Source organism: Salvelinus alpinus, chromosome 13 (genome assembly GCF_045679555.1).
Source record: "Salvelinus alpinus chromosome 13, SLU_Salpinus.1, whole genome shotgun sequence".
Taxonomy (NCBI): Eukaryota; Metazoa; Chordata; class Actinopteri; order Salmoniformes; family Salmonidae; genus Salvelinus; species Salvelinus alpinus.
The window spans coordinates 22,285,709-22,300,671 of record NC_092098.1 but is presented as its reverse complement, the minus strand read 5'-3'; the positions used below and the strand labels follow the sequence as shown (position 1 = coordinate 22,300,671).

The 14,963-nt window shown below is 42.6% G+C and overlaps 2 protein-coding genes and 1 long non-coding RNA gene across 3 annotated transcripts; 2 read left to right on the top strand and 1 right to left on the bottom strand.

Moving 5' to 3' along the window:
* Positions 1–3,356: 3,356 nt before the first annotated feature.
* med31 (mediator complex subunit 31) lies at positions 3,357–10,389 on the top strand. Its single transcript, XM_071338625.1, has 4 exons — positions 3,357–3,570; positions 4,356–4,430; positions 5,757–5,853; positions 10,012–10,389. Exons 1-4 carry the CDS (start codon positions 3,549–3,551, stop codon positions 10,217–10,219), a joined length of 402 nt encoding a protein of 133 aa, XP_071194726.1. The 5' UTR covers positions 3,357–3,548; the 3' UTR covers positions 10,220–10,389.
* On the bottom strand, positions 7,227–11,159 carry LOC139537392 (uncharacterized). The gene is made up of 4 exons (XR_011667523.1): positions 11,056–11,159; positions 7,747–7,791; positions 7,432–7,466; positions 7,227–7,336 (listed from the first exon to the last, which is right to left on the bottom strand). It is a non-coding gene; the product is annotated as an uncharacterized lncRNA (long non-coding RNA).
* Positions 11,160–11,473: 314 nt separating this feature from the next.
* LOC139537390 (uncharacterized) lies at positions 11,474–14,482 on the top strand. Its single transcript, XM_071338624.1, has 7 exons — positions 11,474–11,654; positions 11,997–12,237; positions 12,364–12,502; positions 12,652–12,788; positions 12,869–12,921; positions 13,134–13,576; positions 13,751–14,482. The coding sequence occupies exons 1-7, from the start codon at positions 11,516–11,518 to the stop codon at positions 14,075–14,077; spliced, it is 1,479 nt and encodes a 492-aa protein (XP_071194725.1). The 5' UTR covers positions 11,474–11,515; the 3' UTR covers positions 14,078–14,482.
* The last annotated feature ends 481 nt before the right edge of the window (positions 14,483–14,963 follow it).

Here is a 14,963-nt window from a genome sequence, read left to right as displayed (position 1 = left end):
TGCGAGCTGTGGCAAGAAGGTTTGCTGTGTCTGTCAGCGTAGTGTCCAGAGCATGGAGGCGCTACCAGGAGACAGGCCAGTACATCAGGAGACGTGGAGGAGGCCATAGGAGGGCAACAACCCAGCAGCAGGACCGCTACCTCCGCCTTTGAGCAGGAGGAGCACTGCCAGAGCCCTGCAAAATGACCTCCAGCAGGCCACAAATGTGCATGTGTCTGCTCAAACGGTCAGAAACAGACTCCATGAGGGTGGTATGAGGGCCCGACGTCCACAGGTGGGGGTTGTGCTTACAGCCCAACACCGTGCAGGACGTTTGGCATTTGCCAGAGAACACCAATATTGGCAAATTCGCCACTGGCGCCCTGTGCTCTTCACAGATGAAAGCAGGTTCACACTGAGCACATGAGCACATGTGACAGACGTGACAGAGTCTGTAGACGCCGTGGAGAACGTTCTGCTGCCTGCAACATCCTCCAGCATGACCGGTTTGGCGGTGGGTCAGTCATGGTGTGGGGTGGCATTTCTTTGTGGGGCCGCACAGCCCTCCATGTGCTCGCCAGAGGTAGCCTGACTGCCATTAGGTACCGAGATGAGATCCTCAGAGCCCTTGTGAGACCATATGCTGACACATGCACATTTGTGGCCTGATGGAGGTCATTTTGCAGGGCTCTGGCAGTGCTCCTCCTGCTCAAAGGCGGAGGTAGCGGTCCTGCTGCTGGGTTGTTGCCCTCCTACGGCCTCCTCCACGTCTCCTGATGTACTGGCCTGTCTCCTGGTAGCGCCTCCATGCTCTGGACACTACGCTGACAGACACAGCAAACCTTCATGCCACAGCTCGCATTGATGTGCCATCCTGGATGAGCTGCACTACCTGAGCCACTTGTGTGGGTTGTAGACTCCGTCTCATGCTACCACTAGAGTGAAAGCACCGCCAGCATTCAAAAGTGACCAAAACATCAGCCAGGAAGCATAGGAACTGAGAAGTGGTCTGTGGTCACCACCTGCAGAATCACTCCTTTATTGGGGGTGTCTTGCTAATTGCCTATAATTTCCACCTTTTGTCTATTCCATTTGCACAACAGCATGTGAAATTTATTGTCAATCAGTGTTGCTTCCTAAGTGGACAGTTTGATTTCACAGAAGTGTGATTGACTTGGAGTTACATTGTGTTGTTTAAGTGTTCCCTTTATTTTTTTGAGCAGTGTATATACCATGCATTAGTACGACAGACACAAATATCATTTGGATAAGAATTCCTAGACAAATGTTTTGAAACCTAGTAAGTCCTTGTTAAGTTAGTGAGGAACAGCAAAACAGTAACTTACAGTTACTGTCTCGAAGGCAAAGCTTGAGCACAGTACTACAGAAGCCTGCTGTTGCCCCCCTCTCTCTCGCTCTCTCTCTCTCTCACTGTCTCTCTCAAACACACAAAAATGTTCAGTGTTACCTCATCAAGCAAACAGAATGAGATATGGTGTGTAGTCAGTCAGCCTAAATGTTTAGAAGCGTATTCCTCCACACACACACAACACGCCGCAGGACAGGATAAAGTCCACTGACGCCAAAAGAGAAATGACTTATCTATTCACTCACGTCTGAGAACATGACTGACTATAACAAACCCTCTATATCATACTGATAGCCTCAGGGGATTCAAGTCATTCAGTCAAAGAATCTCAAAAGTGTATAATTAATCGTTCACAGGCAGTTAAGTTATTGGATGCTTTGGTTGAAGGAGTTTTTAAATACGTTTAATAATTCAGAGGATTGTAAGAACAGGAGGGTGTATTGAACTATGGCCCTGTCTGTCTGGGGCAGGTAGAGCTGTGGGAAAACAACTCAGCAGGGGGCCAGAGGAAGTGCTACAGTGGGAGCAGTGTGCAGTGATACAGTGCCTTCAGAAAGTATTCATACCCTTATTCCACATGTTGTTGTGTTACAGCCTGAATTCAACATTAATTACATTGATTTTCGTCTCACCCATCTACACATAATACCACATAATTACCACATAATTACAAAGTCAATACATGTTCTAGGAGCTTTGCACACCTGAATTGTACAATATTTTAACTTCATTCTTTTTTTTTATTCTTCAAGCTCTGTCAAGTTGTTTGTTGATCATTGCTAGACAGCCATTTTCAAGTCTTGCCATAGATTTTCAAGCCGATTTAAGTCAAAACTGTAACTAGGCCACTCAGGAACATTCAATTCTTAGCAATATGAATAGTGGTACTGAGTGATGTGTTATGTTGGATTTACGCCAAACATAACGCTTTGTATTCAGGACATAAAGTTAATTTCTTTGTCACATTGTTTGCAGTTTTACTTTAATGCTTCATTTCAAACAGGATGCATGTTTTGGAATATTTTTATTCTGTACAAGTTTCTTTCTTTTCCCTCTGTCATTTAGGTTAGTATTGTGGAGTAACTACAATTTTGTTGATCCATCTGCAGTTTTCTCCTATCACAGCCATTAAACTCTGTAACTGTTTTAAAGCCACCATTAACATGGTGAAATCCCTGAGTGGTTTCCTTCCTCTCCAGCAACGGAGTTAGGAAGGACACCTGTATCTTTGTAGTGACTGGCTGTATTCATACGTCATCCAAAGTGTAATTAATAACTTCACCATGCTCAAAGGGATATTCAATGTTTGCTTTTTTTATTTTTAGCCAGCTACCAATAGGTGCCCTTCTTTGTGAGTCATTGGAAAACCTTCCTGGTCTTTGTAAATTAATCTGTGTTTGAAATTCACTGCTCGACTGAGGGACCTTACAGATAATTGTATGTGAGGGGTACAGAGATGAGGTAGTCATTAAAAAATCATGTTAAACACTATTATAGCACATTTATTGCAATTTATTATGTGACTAATTATTACTCCTGAACTTATTTAGGCTTACCATAACAAATGGTTTGAATACTTATTGACTCAAGTCATTTCAGCTTTTAATTTGTAATTCATTTGTAAACATTTCTAAAAAACATACTTCCACCTTCACATTATGGTGTATGTAGGCCAGTGACACAAAATCTCTACTTTTATTCATTTTAATTGCAGGCTGTAACACAAGAAAATGTGTTAAAAGTCAGGGTGTGAATACTTTCTGAAAGCACTGTATGTAGATAGCCCTTATAGTATCAATCACAAATCAAGATAAATCGACATATAACCTAGACTCCAGGGTGGTAAATCCTGCCTTATTTCGATGTGTCCAACGTAAGCTTTGGTGAAAATGATTGTACTGGATGTAAAATAAAGCATTCCACAAGTCTGTGAAGTCTCTCCTATCAGACAGACATACTGTATTTGAAGACTGTGCGAATACTGTCCTCTAGTGGTGAACTTGAGAATGGCAGTCTACTATTGTCGTAAAAAGTTAAACTGCTGCAGTTTACGGCAAATATGGCGACATGATCGAAATGATTTTGTTGTTGACCAGACCACAACAATTAATTCAGCAAACTAACAATATATTCGTTTAAACAGCTTACATATTTCCGTTTTAAGGAGCCTGTTGTTTTCGTGCAGACCCAGTCACCTTTAATGGCAGGCGTCATGGAATCAGGTAATAAAGATAACCAACTCGCTATCTAACGTTAGCTAACTAGCTCGTTAGACAAAGTAGGCTACAAACAACTATAAATTGGCTAGCGGACTGGATGTTTTGTCGCTGCTTTGCTTTTTTTTAAGACTAATGTCCACATAATGTAAGCTAAATTTGATATCTTGGTGTAGCTCGAGCTAACGTTGTAGCAGCGGTCTAAGGCACTGCATCTCAGCCTTAGAGGCGTCACTACAGACCCTGGTTCGATTCCAGGCTGTATCACAACCGGCTGTGATTGGGTGTCCCATAGGGTGGCGCGCAATTGCCCCAGCGTCGTTTGGTTTGGCCGGGGTAGGCCGTCATTGTAAATAAGAATGTGTTCTTTACTGACTTGCCTAGTTAAATAAAGGTTACAAAAAATAAAATAAGTTATCCCTGGGACGCGTTCAGTACGACAGAACGGTGTGTAACGTTTAAGTAAACGGAAACGGTATTGTCCTGCTCGACCAGATGAAGAACGTTGTGATTATGGTGGCCCAAAAGGCGTATGTGTATGGTGTGCTGTACGAGTTATGCAATTTCATATAGTCACACCTATATTTAGAGAGAACTTACCTCAAAGGCTGTTGAAGAAAGGTGCGCACAGTTTTGGGGAAAAATGTTGTTTGATATAAACTGTAATGCAACATATGAACTGGACACACCCATGGTTTCCTAGCCATCTGTTTTGGCTAGCAAACTGCTTTCCCCAAAGTCAATTGTAATGTTATGTTACTCTAACTTGTTTTGTGTGTCTAATTTCACAGAGGAGCAGGCAAGGAACCGCTTTCAATCAGAGCTGGAGTTCATCCAATGCTTGGCCAATCCGAATTATCTGAACTGTGAGTGGGTTATCTAGCTAGCTAACTTATCCTCAATTTTCTGTCACTCAGAACAACCAAAGACACTCGTTACTATAACCTGCAGATATCACTGGTCACTTTAAAAATTAAACACGAGTCACTTTAATAATGTTTACATACTGCTTTACTCATCTCATATGTATATACTGGATTTTAGTCAGTACCACTCCGACATTGCTCGTCCTAATATTTATATATTTCTTAATTCCATTATTTTACATTTGTGTGTATTGTTGTGAATTGTTAGATACTACTACACAGTTGGAGCATTTTGCTACACCTGCAATAACATTACATTTACATTTACATTTAAGTCATTTAGCAGACGCTCTTATCCAGAGCGACTTACAAATTGGTGCATTCACCTTATGATATCCAGTGGAACAACCACTTTACAATAGTGCATCTAACTCTTTTAAGGGGGGGGGGGGGGGTTAGAAGGATTACTTTATCCTATCCTAGGTATTCCTTAAAGAGGTGGGGTTTCAGGTGTCTCCGGAAGGTGGTGATTGACTCCGCAGACCTGGCGTCGTGAGGGAGTTTGTTCCACCATTGGGGTGCCAGAGCAGCGAACAGTTTTGACTGGGCTGAGCGGGAACTGTACTTCCTCAGAGGTAGGGAGGCGAGCAGGCCAGAGGTGGATGAACGCAGTGCCCTTGTTTGGGTGTAGGGCCTGATCAGAGCCTGAAGGTACGGAGGTGCCGTTCCCCTCACAGCTCCGTAGGCAAGCACCATGGTCTTGTAGCGGATGCGAGCTTCAACTGGAAGCCAGTGGAGAGAGCGGAGGAGCGGGGTGACGTGAGAGAACTTGGGAAAGTTGAACACCAGACGGGCTGCGGCGTTCTGGATGAGTTGTAGGGGTTTAATGGCACAGGCAGGGAGCCCAGCCAACAGCGAGTTGCAGTAATCCAGACGGGAGATGACAAGTGCCTGGATTAGGACCTGCGCCGCTTCCTGCGTGAGGCAGGGTCGTACTCTGCGAATGTTGTAGAGCATGAACCTACAGGAACGGGTCACCGCCTTGATGTTAGTTGAGAACGACAGGGTGTTGTCCAGGATCACGCCAAGGTTCTTAGCACTCTGGGAGGAGGACACAATGGAGTTGTCAACCGTGATGGCGAGATCATGGAACGGGCAGTCCTTCCCCGGGAGGAAGAGCAGCTCCGTCTTGCCGAGGTTCAGCTTGAGGTGGTGATCCACCTCAACATCTGGGGGGGAAAAGTCTGTGACCAATAAAATTTGATTTGATTTGAGATATAGCTAGCATTGTTTGTGACTCGTCTCTGTTCCTCTGTGTCCCTCCAGTTCTGGCTCAGAGGGGTTACCTGCGAGAAAAACCCTTTGTGAACTACCTGAAGTACCTACTGTACTGGAAGGAGCCTGAATATGCCAAATTCCTGAAGTAAGATTCACTGTTGTTTTTCCTTCTGCATCATATACATCAATCACAGTATAACAATATGTATAATGTATGTACAACAGTGCCTTCAGTAAGTATTCACACCCCTTTACTTTTTCCACATGTTACAAAGTGGGATTGAAATGTATTTAATTGTCATTTTTTTGGTAAATGAGCTACACAAAATACTCTGTCGAAGTGGAAGAACAATTTTAATATTTGTAAAATCTACTGTACCAGTCAAACGTTGGAACACACCTACTCATTCAAGGGTTTTTCTTTATTTTTACTATTTTCTACATTGTATAATAATAGTGAAGATATCAAAACTAGGAAATAACACATATGGAATCATGGAGTAACCAAAAAAGTGTTAAACAAATCAAAATATATTTTATATTTGTCAAAGTAGCCACCCTTTGCCTTGATGACAGCTTTGCACACTTAGCATTCTCTCAACCAGCTTGAGAGTTCCCACACATACTGAGTGCTTGTTGGCTGCTTTTCCTTCACTCTGCAGTCAAAGTCATCCAAAACCATCTCAAATGGGTTGAGGTCGGGTGATTATGGAGGCCAGGTCATCTGATGCAGCACTCCATCTCTCTCCTTCTTGGTCAAATAGCCCTTGCACAGCCTGGAGGTGTGTTGGGTCATTGTCCTGTTGAAAAACAAAGTGGTCAAGTGGTCTGCGGTTGTGAGGCCAGCTGGACATACTGCCAAATTCTCTAAAATGATGTTGGAGGCTGCTTATGGTAGATAAATGTACTTTAAATTCTCTGGCAACAGTTCTGGTGGACATTTCTGCATTCAGTATGCTAATTGCATGCTCCCTCAACTTGAAATATCTATGGCATCATTGTGTTGTTTGACAAAACTGCACATTTCAGTGGCCCTTTATTGTCCCCAGCACAAGATGCACCTGTGATCGTGCTGTTTTTATCAGCTTCTTGATATGCCACACCTGTCAGGTGTATGGATTATCTTGGCAAAGGAGAAATGCTAACCAACAGGGATGTAAACAAATTTGTGCACAAAATTTGAGAAGCTTTTTGTGAGTATGATTTCAGCTCATGAAACATGGGCCAACACTTAACATGTTGCGTTTTATATTTTTGTTCAGTATACAATGTTGATCAATCCAGTTTTCTCCAATCACAGCCATTAAACTCTGTAACTGTTTTAAAGTTATTATTGGCCTCATGGTGAAATCCCTGAGCGGTTTCCTTTCTTCAGCAACTGAGTTAGAAAGGACGCCTGTATCTGTGTACAGTTGAAGTCAGAAGTTTACATACACCTTAGCCAGATACATTTAAACTCAGTTTTTCACAATTTCTGACATTTAATCCTAGTAAAAATTCCCTGTCTTGCTTGAGTGAGAGAAAGTTAAGTGAAAGGGAGAGGCACCTTGGTGGCGGAGTAGAGAGACAGCATGGGTTGTGGTTGAGCACCTGCCTCTGAAGACATGTTGATGATCAAACCGTTCCCTCTGGGAAAGACAGGACAGGTGAATAAAGGGACAATTTCATAGATTGAAATCATTAAGATTCACGTTTCATTGATATCACCATGATGCATATGTACCTTGCAACCATGCGTGGGAGAACCAGTCTGGTCATCTGGGGAATGATAACACCATCAGTACCATCACCAACATCTCCATAATCACCAGAATCCTCTTTCACCCCCATCATCATCCGCATCATGATCATCATCATGTTCAACAACACCAACATTAATCTCCTAAACGTTACCATTATATTTTTCACATAATGACCAAATATTAAAAGCTATGACTTTGTATGAGCCATACACTAGTTTAGAAACATAAACTAAGACATGGACCATGCATAGAACTTCACAGAGGGAGTCTATATAAGTCCTGACAGATCATCTCACCTGGGTGACAGAGAGGATCTTACAGTTGATCACCTGGGTGGTTCTCTGTGTTAGGGAGGAATGAAAACACAAATTAACTCAACTATTAGCTGAAGCTTTAAATCCAACCATAGTACATTATTACCTTGTTAGAATCAAAATGGCACCCAAAACATGATATATACAGTTGAAGTCGGAAGTTTACATACACCTTAGCCAAATATATTTAAACTCAGTTTTTCACAATTCCTGACATTTAATCCTAGTAAGAATTCACTGTTTTAGGTCAGTTAGGATCACCACTTTATTTTAAGAATGTGAAATGTCAGAATAATAGAGAAATTGATTAATTTCAGCTTTTATTTCTTTCATCACTTTCCCAGTGGGTCAGAAGTTTAAATACACTCAATTAGTATTTGGTAGCATTGCCTTTTAAATTGTTTAACTTGGGTCAAAACATTCGAGTAGCCTTCCACAAGCTTCCCACAATAAGTTGGGTGAATTTTGGCCCATTCCTCCTGACAGAGCTGGTGTAACTGAGTCAGGTTTGTAGGCCTCCTTGCTCGCACACAGATTTTCAGTTCTGCCCACAAATGTTCTATAGGATTGAGGTCAGGGCTTTGTGATGGCCACTCCAATACTTTGACTTTGTTGTCCTTAAGCCATTTTGCCACAACTTTGGAAGTATGCTTGGGGTCATTGTCCATTTGGAAGACCCATTTTCTACCAAGCTTTAACTTCCTGACATGTCTTGAGATGTTGCTTCAATATATCCACAATCTTCCTCCCTCATGATGCCATCTATTTTGTGAAGTGCACCAGTCCCTCCTGCAGCAAAGCACCCCCAGAACATGATGCTGCCACTACCGTGCTTCACGGTTGGGATGGTGTTCTTTGGCTTGCAATCCTCCCCCTTTTTCCTCCAAACAAAACAATGATCATTATGGCCAAGCAGTTCTATTTTTGTTTCATCAGACCAGAGGACATTTCTCCAAAAAGTACCATCTTTGTCCCCATGTGCAGTTGCAAACCGTAGTCTGGATTTTTTATGGCGGTTTTGGAGTAGTGTTTTCTTCCTTGCTGAGCGGCCTTTCAGGTTATGTCGATATAGGACTTGTTTTACTGTGGATATAGGTACTTTTGTACCTGTTTCCTCCAGCATCTTCACAAAGTCCTTTGCTGTTGTTCTGGGATTGATTTGCACTTTTCGCACCAAAGTACATTAATCTCTAGGAGACAGAACGCGTCACCTTCCTGAGCGGTGTGACAGCTGCGTGGTCCCATGGTGTTTATACTTGCGTACTATTGTTTGCACAGATGAACGTGGTACCTTCAGGCGTTTGGAAATTGCTCACAAGGATGAACCAGACTTACCGTGTTGTCAAGCAAAGAGGCACTGAGTTTGACGGTAGGCCCTGAAAGACATCCACAGGTGTACACCTCCAATTGACTCAAATTATGTCAATTAGCCTATCAGAAGCTTCTAAAGCCATGACATCATTTTCAGAAATTTTCCACGCTGTTTAAAGGCACAGTCAACTTAGTGTATGTAAACTTCTGCCCCACTGGAATTGTGATAGTAAATTATAAGTGAAATAATCTGTCTGTAAACAATTGTTGGAAAAATTACTTGTGTCATGCACAAAGTAGATGTCCTAACCGACTTGCCAAAACTAAACGAGTTTTAATGACTCCAACCTAAGTGTATGTAAACTTCCGACTTCAACTGTCGTAACTGGGTGTATTGATAAACCATCTAAATTGTAATTAAAACTTCACAATGCTCAAATGGATATTCAATTTCAGCTTTTTTTTTTTTTTTTACACCTCTACCAATAGGTGCCCTTTTTTGCGAGGCATTGGAAAACATCCCTGGTCTTTGTGGTTGAATCTGTTAAATTAATTACTCGACGTGAGGAACCTTACAAATAATTTTATGTGTGGAGTACATAGAAGAGGTAGTCATTTAAAAATCTGATGTAAAACAATATTACTGCACACATTGAGTCCATGTGACTTGTTAAGCACATCTTTACTTGTGATATCAAAAGAGTTGAATACTTATAGACTCAAGACATTTCAGCTTTCATTTTTTTATTAATTTGTTTAAAAAAAAAAAAAAAAAATTCCACTTTGACATTATGGGTAATTGTATGTAGGCCAGTGACACATTTTATCTCAATTTAATCCATTTTAAATTCAGGCTGTAACAGAACAGAATATGGAAAAAGATCAGCGGTGTGAATACTTTCTGAAGGCACTGTATATGTCTCCCTTGTTATGCAGATACCCCCACTGCCTGCACATGCTGGAGCTGCTTCAGTACGAGCACTTCAGGAAGGAGCTTGTGAATGCACAATGTGCCAAGTTCATTGACGAGCAGCAATTACTGCACTGGCAGCACTATTCCCGGAAACGCACCCGTCTGCAGCAGGCTCTGGCAGAGCAACAACAGCAGCAACAGCTGCCTCATGGCAATGCTACTGCTAAATGAGAGATAATCTGTGGCATAAAAAAAACAGGATGATTGAACTTGAATGGACATGGACTCAAATGTCAATTCAGCCTCCTGGAAATGTATTTGTGATATGGATCATGGGGATGTCTGTTTTTGCTCTTATTTATGTTTCTGCTTTGGAAAATAAATACAACTTTTGGTTAAAATGCTGTTGCTTTGTTGTTTGACCTCAATAGAACAGTGGTGGAAATGGACAGCATTGTTTACTCCTAATTTCTCAGGGAGAGTGAGGCAGCAGTTTTGGTTAGTATTAGAAAACTATGATAGATACTTAAGGTCAGTAATGGATATTATGCAACCAAGAGCTAAAATAACAATATAAGCAGTGAAAAACACTTATGGAGAAATATAATACACATTCAAATATGGGACTGTTGTAAGTGTATGTAAAACAAATTGTCACCCTGATTCAGGCCTCTATTCAATTCACATCATGAAATTAAGCATTACAGCGTGATAAGTGTGATGGCAATGTACCCACTTTAGCGTCGACTGCATTCACGGTAAATAGTGCTTATGTCCGCTCAATCGGAATTTACCTTAACATTTCTATCGCAGAATCTATAACACTTCAATTTTACAGATGGATTAGAGCTCTCAATCTGCTAATGACTAGATGCTTCTTGTATTAATCTATTTCCAAGATGGGTAAAGACCGTGAACAATTTCTCAATCAATTGTGTACAATTAATAGTATTACATTAGTAAACTTAAACATGCACACAATTAACATGTATTATTTCTGAATTATGATGCATTTGGAATGTATCACTGTAATTGGATACTTTTTAATCTATTTCGTAGTCCCTTACCAAGATGGCGCAAAATATAACCAACGTTTTGAGTTGTCACAACCGGAAGATTACTGAACAAAAACTGCTGTTGAACAATTTGATAAGGTCACAGCACGGATTATTGCGAAGTTGAAAAAAATTGAATTTCTCATTGTTCTGTCTAATTTGCTCCGAAATACATTTGTGGATGGTTGTTTATTAACACCCGGTAAATGTTCATCTCAAAGATTTGTGTCTGTGTGTTTTGGGTCTGCCACACCTCTGGTTTATGACGTTTCCCTAAAAATGACTACTCTTTGTCACGTGATGATCTATAAATAATGGTAGGATTTCAATTGTATACTCCTCGCCTCCTTCTCAAACCCCATTGGAGGAGAAAGACAGAGGTCCCGCCCCTCTGACCTTCTCCTCCAATGGGATTTGAGGCGAGGAGGCACAATTGAGAGTCTCCCAATGTCCATTTTTTGTCTCGAGATCAATGTTCACTTCACTCTGTGTTGTACCGCTGAAGGATTGTGAGATTAAGTATTTTGACTTTTCCTTCTTGTCTTTGTTGAAATTACTTTTCTTCTATTGTTTTAACCCTGCTCAACGCACAGCAGTTTTTGGCTTCACACGTAAGTGAACTTTTGAAACACCCGCAGTCCCCTCCCACTAAACCCCCACAGCTCAAACACACACTGTAATGTTTAGATTATGTGCATTCTCTCGCTTGAGCTCAGATGTATCTGTTTGGCATCATATGCAATGTTACCCAGTTGGACAGTGTGTGAGACAGACAGTGGGTAGTGTTTGTGTCTGTTGTGTAGGTATGTCAGCGACAGAGTCATTTGTCTATTTGGTCTCAGTGTTGTCTCACAGTACCGGTCTGTTGTTTTCTTTAGTGTTATTAGTCAGTTCTCTAGCTGTATTTTTATAAACACCCTCCTGAATAGGTCCCTGATGTAATTGTATTCCAGGTCTGTCTGTCATGTCCTCGCTCAGGACCGTGAGGATGCGGCAGCTGCGAGTTGCGGTGGTGGGCGCGGGAGCTGCAGGTCTGTGTGCCGCACGTCACATCTTGTCCCGCCCAGACACCTTCGCCCCACCGGTCGTCTACGAGCTCGCGGAACACGTGGGTGGCACATGGTTCTACGAGGAACGCACCGGTAGCTATGACAACGGGCTGTCCATTCACAGCAGCATGTACAGAAACCTCAGGTACAGTAACACTAACCTCACCCTCTCTCTCTTTCTCTCTATGTCTCTCTCTATCTCTCTCTCTCTGACTTGACCCAGGTCTTATTTTGTGTGTCTCATGTTTTACACTCCCTTAACTCTATGCAGGACCAACCTGCCCAAGGAGGTCATGATGTTCCCTGACTTCCCCTTTGACCCCCAGCTGCCCTCCTTCCTGCCACACCAGGAAGTACAGAAGTATCTGGAGAGATACTGCCAGAGCCACTGCATCACACCACATATTAGGGTAGGTACCGTCCACTCACACACATGGTCCTCTGTCAGGGGTAGAGAAGGAAGGTCCACCCTCATCGATTTCAGGTGAAAAAAGTAAAATGTTTATTCCGTTTCACAGGACAAGAGTCTAAAGCCCATCTCTCCCCCACTCTTTGTTAGTTCAGCACTGTGGTGGATGAGGTGAGCCCTGTGGTGACAGAGGGTAAAGGACCAATGACGACGTGGGAGGTGACGTCACGTGACAAGTCTGGATCACGGAACACTGAAACTTTTGATTCCGTGTTCATCTGCAGCGGGTAAGAGATGTGCATGTGCTTTAGATATTTACAATGTCTTTTACACCCTAACCCTTAACCCCTGTCTCCTTTCCCTGTAGGCACTACTCTGACCCCCACATCCCATCCATCCCTGGGCTAGAGCGATTTAAAGGTGTACACCACAGTCATCAATCCCTATCCCTCTCTTTCTTTACCTATATCTCATGCCCAGAATTTTCCTGACCATGCAACCTGAACTGGAAAATGTCTGGGCCAGGTTAGGTGTTCAGGAAAAACTCATGGCTTTTATCTTATGCCATTTCTCTTTATCTCGCTCTTTCTCTGAAGCTGTATCTCATCCCATCCCCTTGTTTCTCTCTCTAGGCAAAGTGATCCACAGTCACTCATACCGCCACCCAGAACCCTTCTCAGGTCAGTCAGTGGTGGTGCTGGGCGCTGGGGCCTCAGGACTTGACATCTCACTAGAACTGGGTCGATCCAACGCCCAGGTGACTCTGAGCCACGGTAAGCCCACCCTACCCTTTCCTCTGCCCTATGGAGTCCACCAGGCCACCCCTGTGGAGGAGATCCAGGAGGATGGGTCTCTGCGGTTCCAGGATGGGTCCATTACCCAGGCCCAGGTCCTGCTGCTCTGCACGGGCTACAACTTCAGCTACCCTTTCCTGGAGCCAGCCCGATTGGGCCTGGAGGTTCAGGAGCACCTGGTAACCCCGCTCTACAGGTTCCTGATGCCCCCAGCATTCCCCTCACTCTTCATCATAGGCATCTGTAAAATAATCTGCCCCTTCCCCCACTTCCACTGCCAGGTGAGGTTGATGGTGATGTTGATTATCTTATTTTTTGTGGAACAAAATGTCTGGCTACCTCATCCCTCCCTCACTATATCTTGTTCATTCTCTCTCTTATTGCTTTTTTGTTCTTTCCCATCTTTCTCTCTCTCTATCAATCTCTCTCTCTCGCTCTTCCCCTCTTTTTCTCAGGTCCAGTTTGCCCTGGCAGTGCTGGAGGGCTCCGTGGCCCTGCCATCGCAGGCTGAGATGGAAGAAGAGGCCCAGGGAGAGATGGCGAGGAAGGTGGAGAGGGGGGTGCAGCTCAGACACATGCTGAAGATGGACAAGGAACAGTGGGGTTATGCCCAGACCTTAGCTCAGACTGGGAGGTTCGCCCCTCTACCCCCAGTCACACAGAGCCTGTATGAGGAGGTATGGAGGCAGAGACAGGTTCACCCACAGAACTACCGGCAGCTGAACTATCGACTCGTCAGTGACACACAGTGGGAGCAACAGGAACTGCATGCTGGTGAATGAGGAGGAGAGGAAAGTCGAGGTTAGGAATAGGATAGGAGGAGAGGAAATGACTGAGCATCCTTGGATAAATGGACAGAATGATGTAGGCCTTTTACTGAAATCTTACTTTGACATAATTTATTGTAATGTATGGACTCATGTAAATAATATATGCAATTTCACCCACAATTCTTTAGATAATGTTAGTAGCCTAGCCTATATCAAATGTACCTCACCAGCTTTTCTTTCACTTATTGTAAACAGAAAACATGTCATATCTCTGTCAGATTTCTCAATATTGAATTATTTGTAGGATATTTTATATCAATACATTCCTTAATGAACTTTTCAAAATGTATTTCCAATGCCAAAACTGCCAAGCTCCAAGGAAATAAAAAAAATGCCATGGGAATATTAGAAAACCAATTTGTCCACTTTTTTTAATATGACTATTTTAGTTTATTTAGGATTTCCCTCTTTTATAATTCGAATGACATGAATGTAATAATAGCCATCTGGCCTGCATGTCAGGCTATTTTAAAAGACATTGAGATATGTATGTGTTTCAGTTTTGCTCCAAATGCTGTAATATGACTTTCTCTCCCGGGTTTTCCCATCTGGTTTGAGTAGTCATATCCCAAAATGTTGAAATTGGACACTAATTAAGAGTACATTCTTAACCTTTATAACCCTCCTTTACAATTGTTTTTAGTTCGAAATGTAGAACCAGAGTCAGACCACACCCGATTGTTTTAATCTTAAATAGATATCGCATGTAATTTCAACACTTCCAGGAATCCGAAGCATCGCTATTTAAAAGGGATAGGCATGGAGGGATGTAGTGGCACATTGGATGTAGAAAAAGCGGGCGTATCTTTTCCCGGCTGCAGAAGGTAGAGGTTAAAAA

Bases quoted from the DNA above. Each gene is read 5' to 3' on its own strand.
- LOC139537390 (XM_071338624.1), top strand. From the start codon at position 11,516: ATGTTCACTTCACTCTGTGTTGTACCGCTGAAGGATTGTGAGATTAAG. The intron at 12,238-12,363 runs GTACAGTAACAC...AACTCTATGCAG, and splicing joins AGCATGTACAGAAACCTCAG to GACCAACCTGCCCAAGGAGG. The intron at 12,503-12,651 runs GTAGGTACCGTC...ACTCTTTGTTAG, and splicing joins GCATCACACCACATATTAGG to TTCAGCACTGTGGTGGATGA.
- med31 (XM_071338625.1), top strand. From the start codon at position 3,549: ATGGCAGGCGTCATGGAATCAG. The intron at 3,571-4,355 runs GTAATAAAGATA...CTAATTTCACAG, and splicing joins GGCAGGCGTCATGGAATCAG to AGGAGCAGGCAAGGAACCGC. The intron at 5,854-10,011 runs GTAAGATTCACT...CTTGTTATGCAG, and splicing joins GAATATGCCAAATTCCTGAA to ATACCCCCACTGCCTGCACA.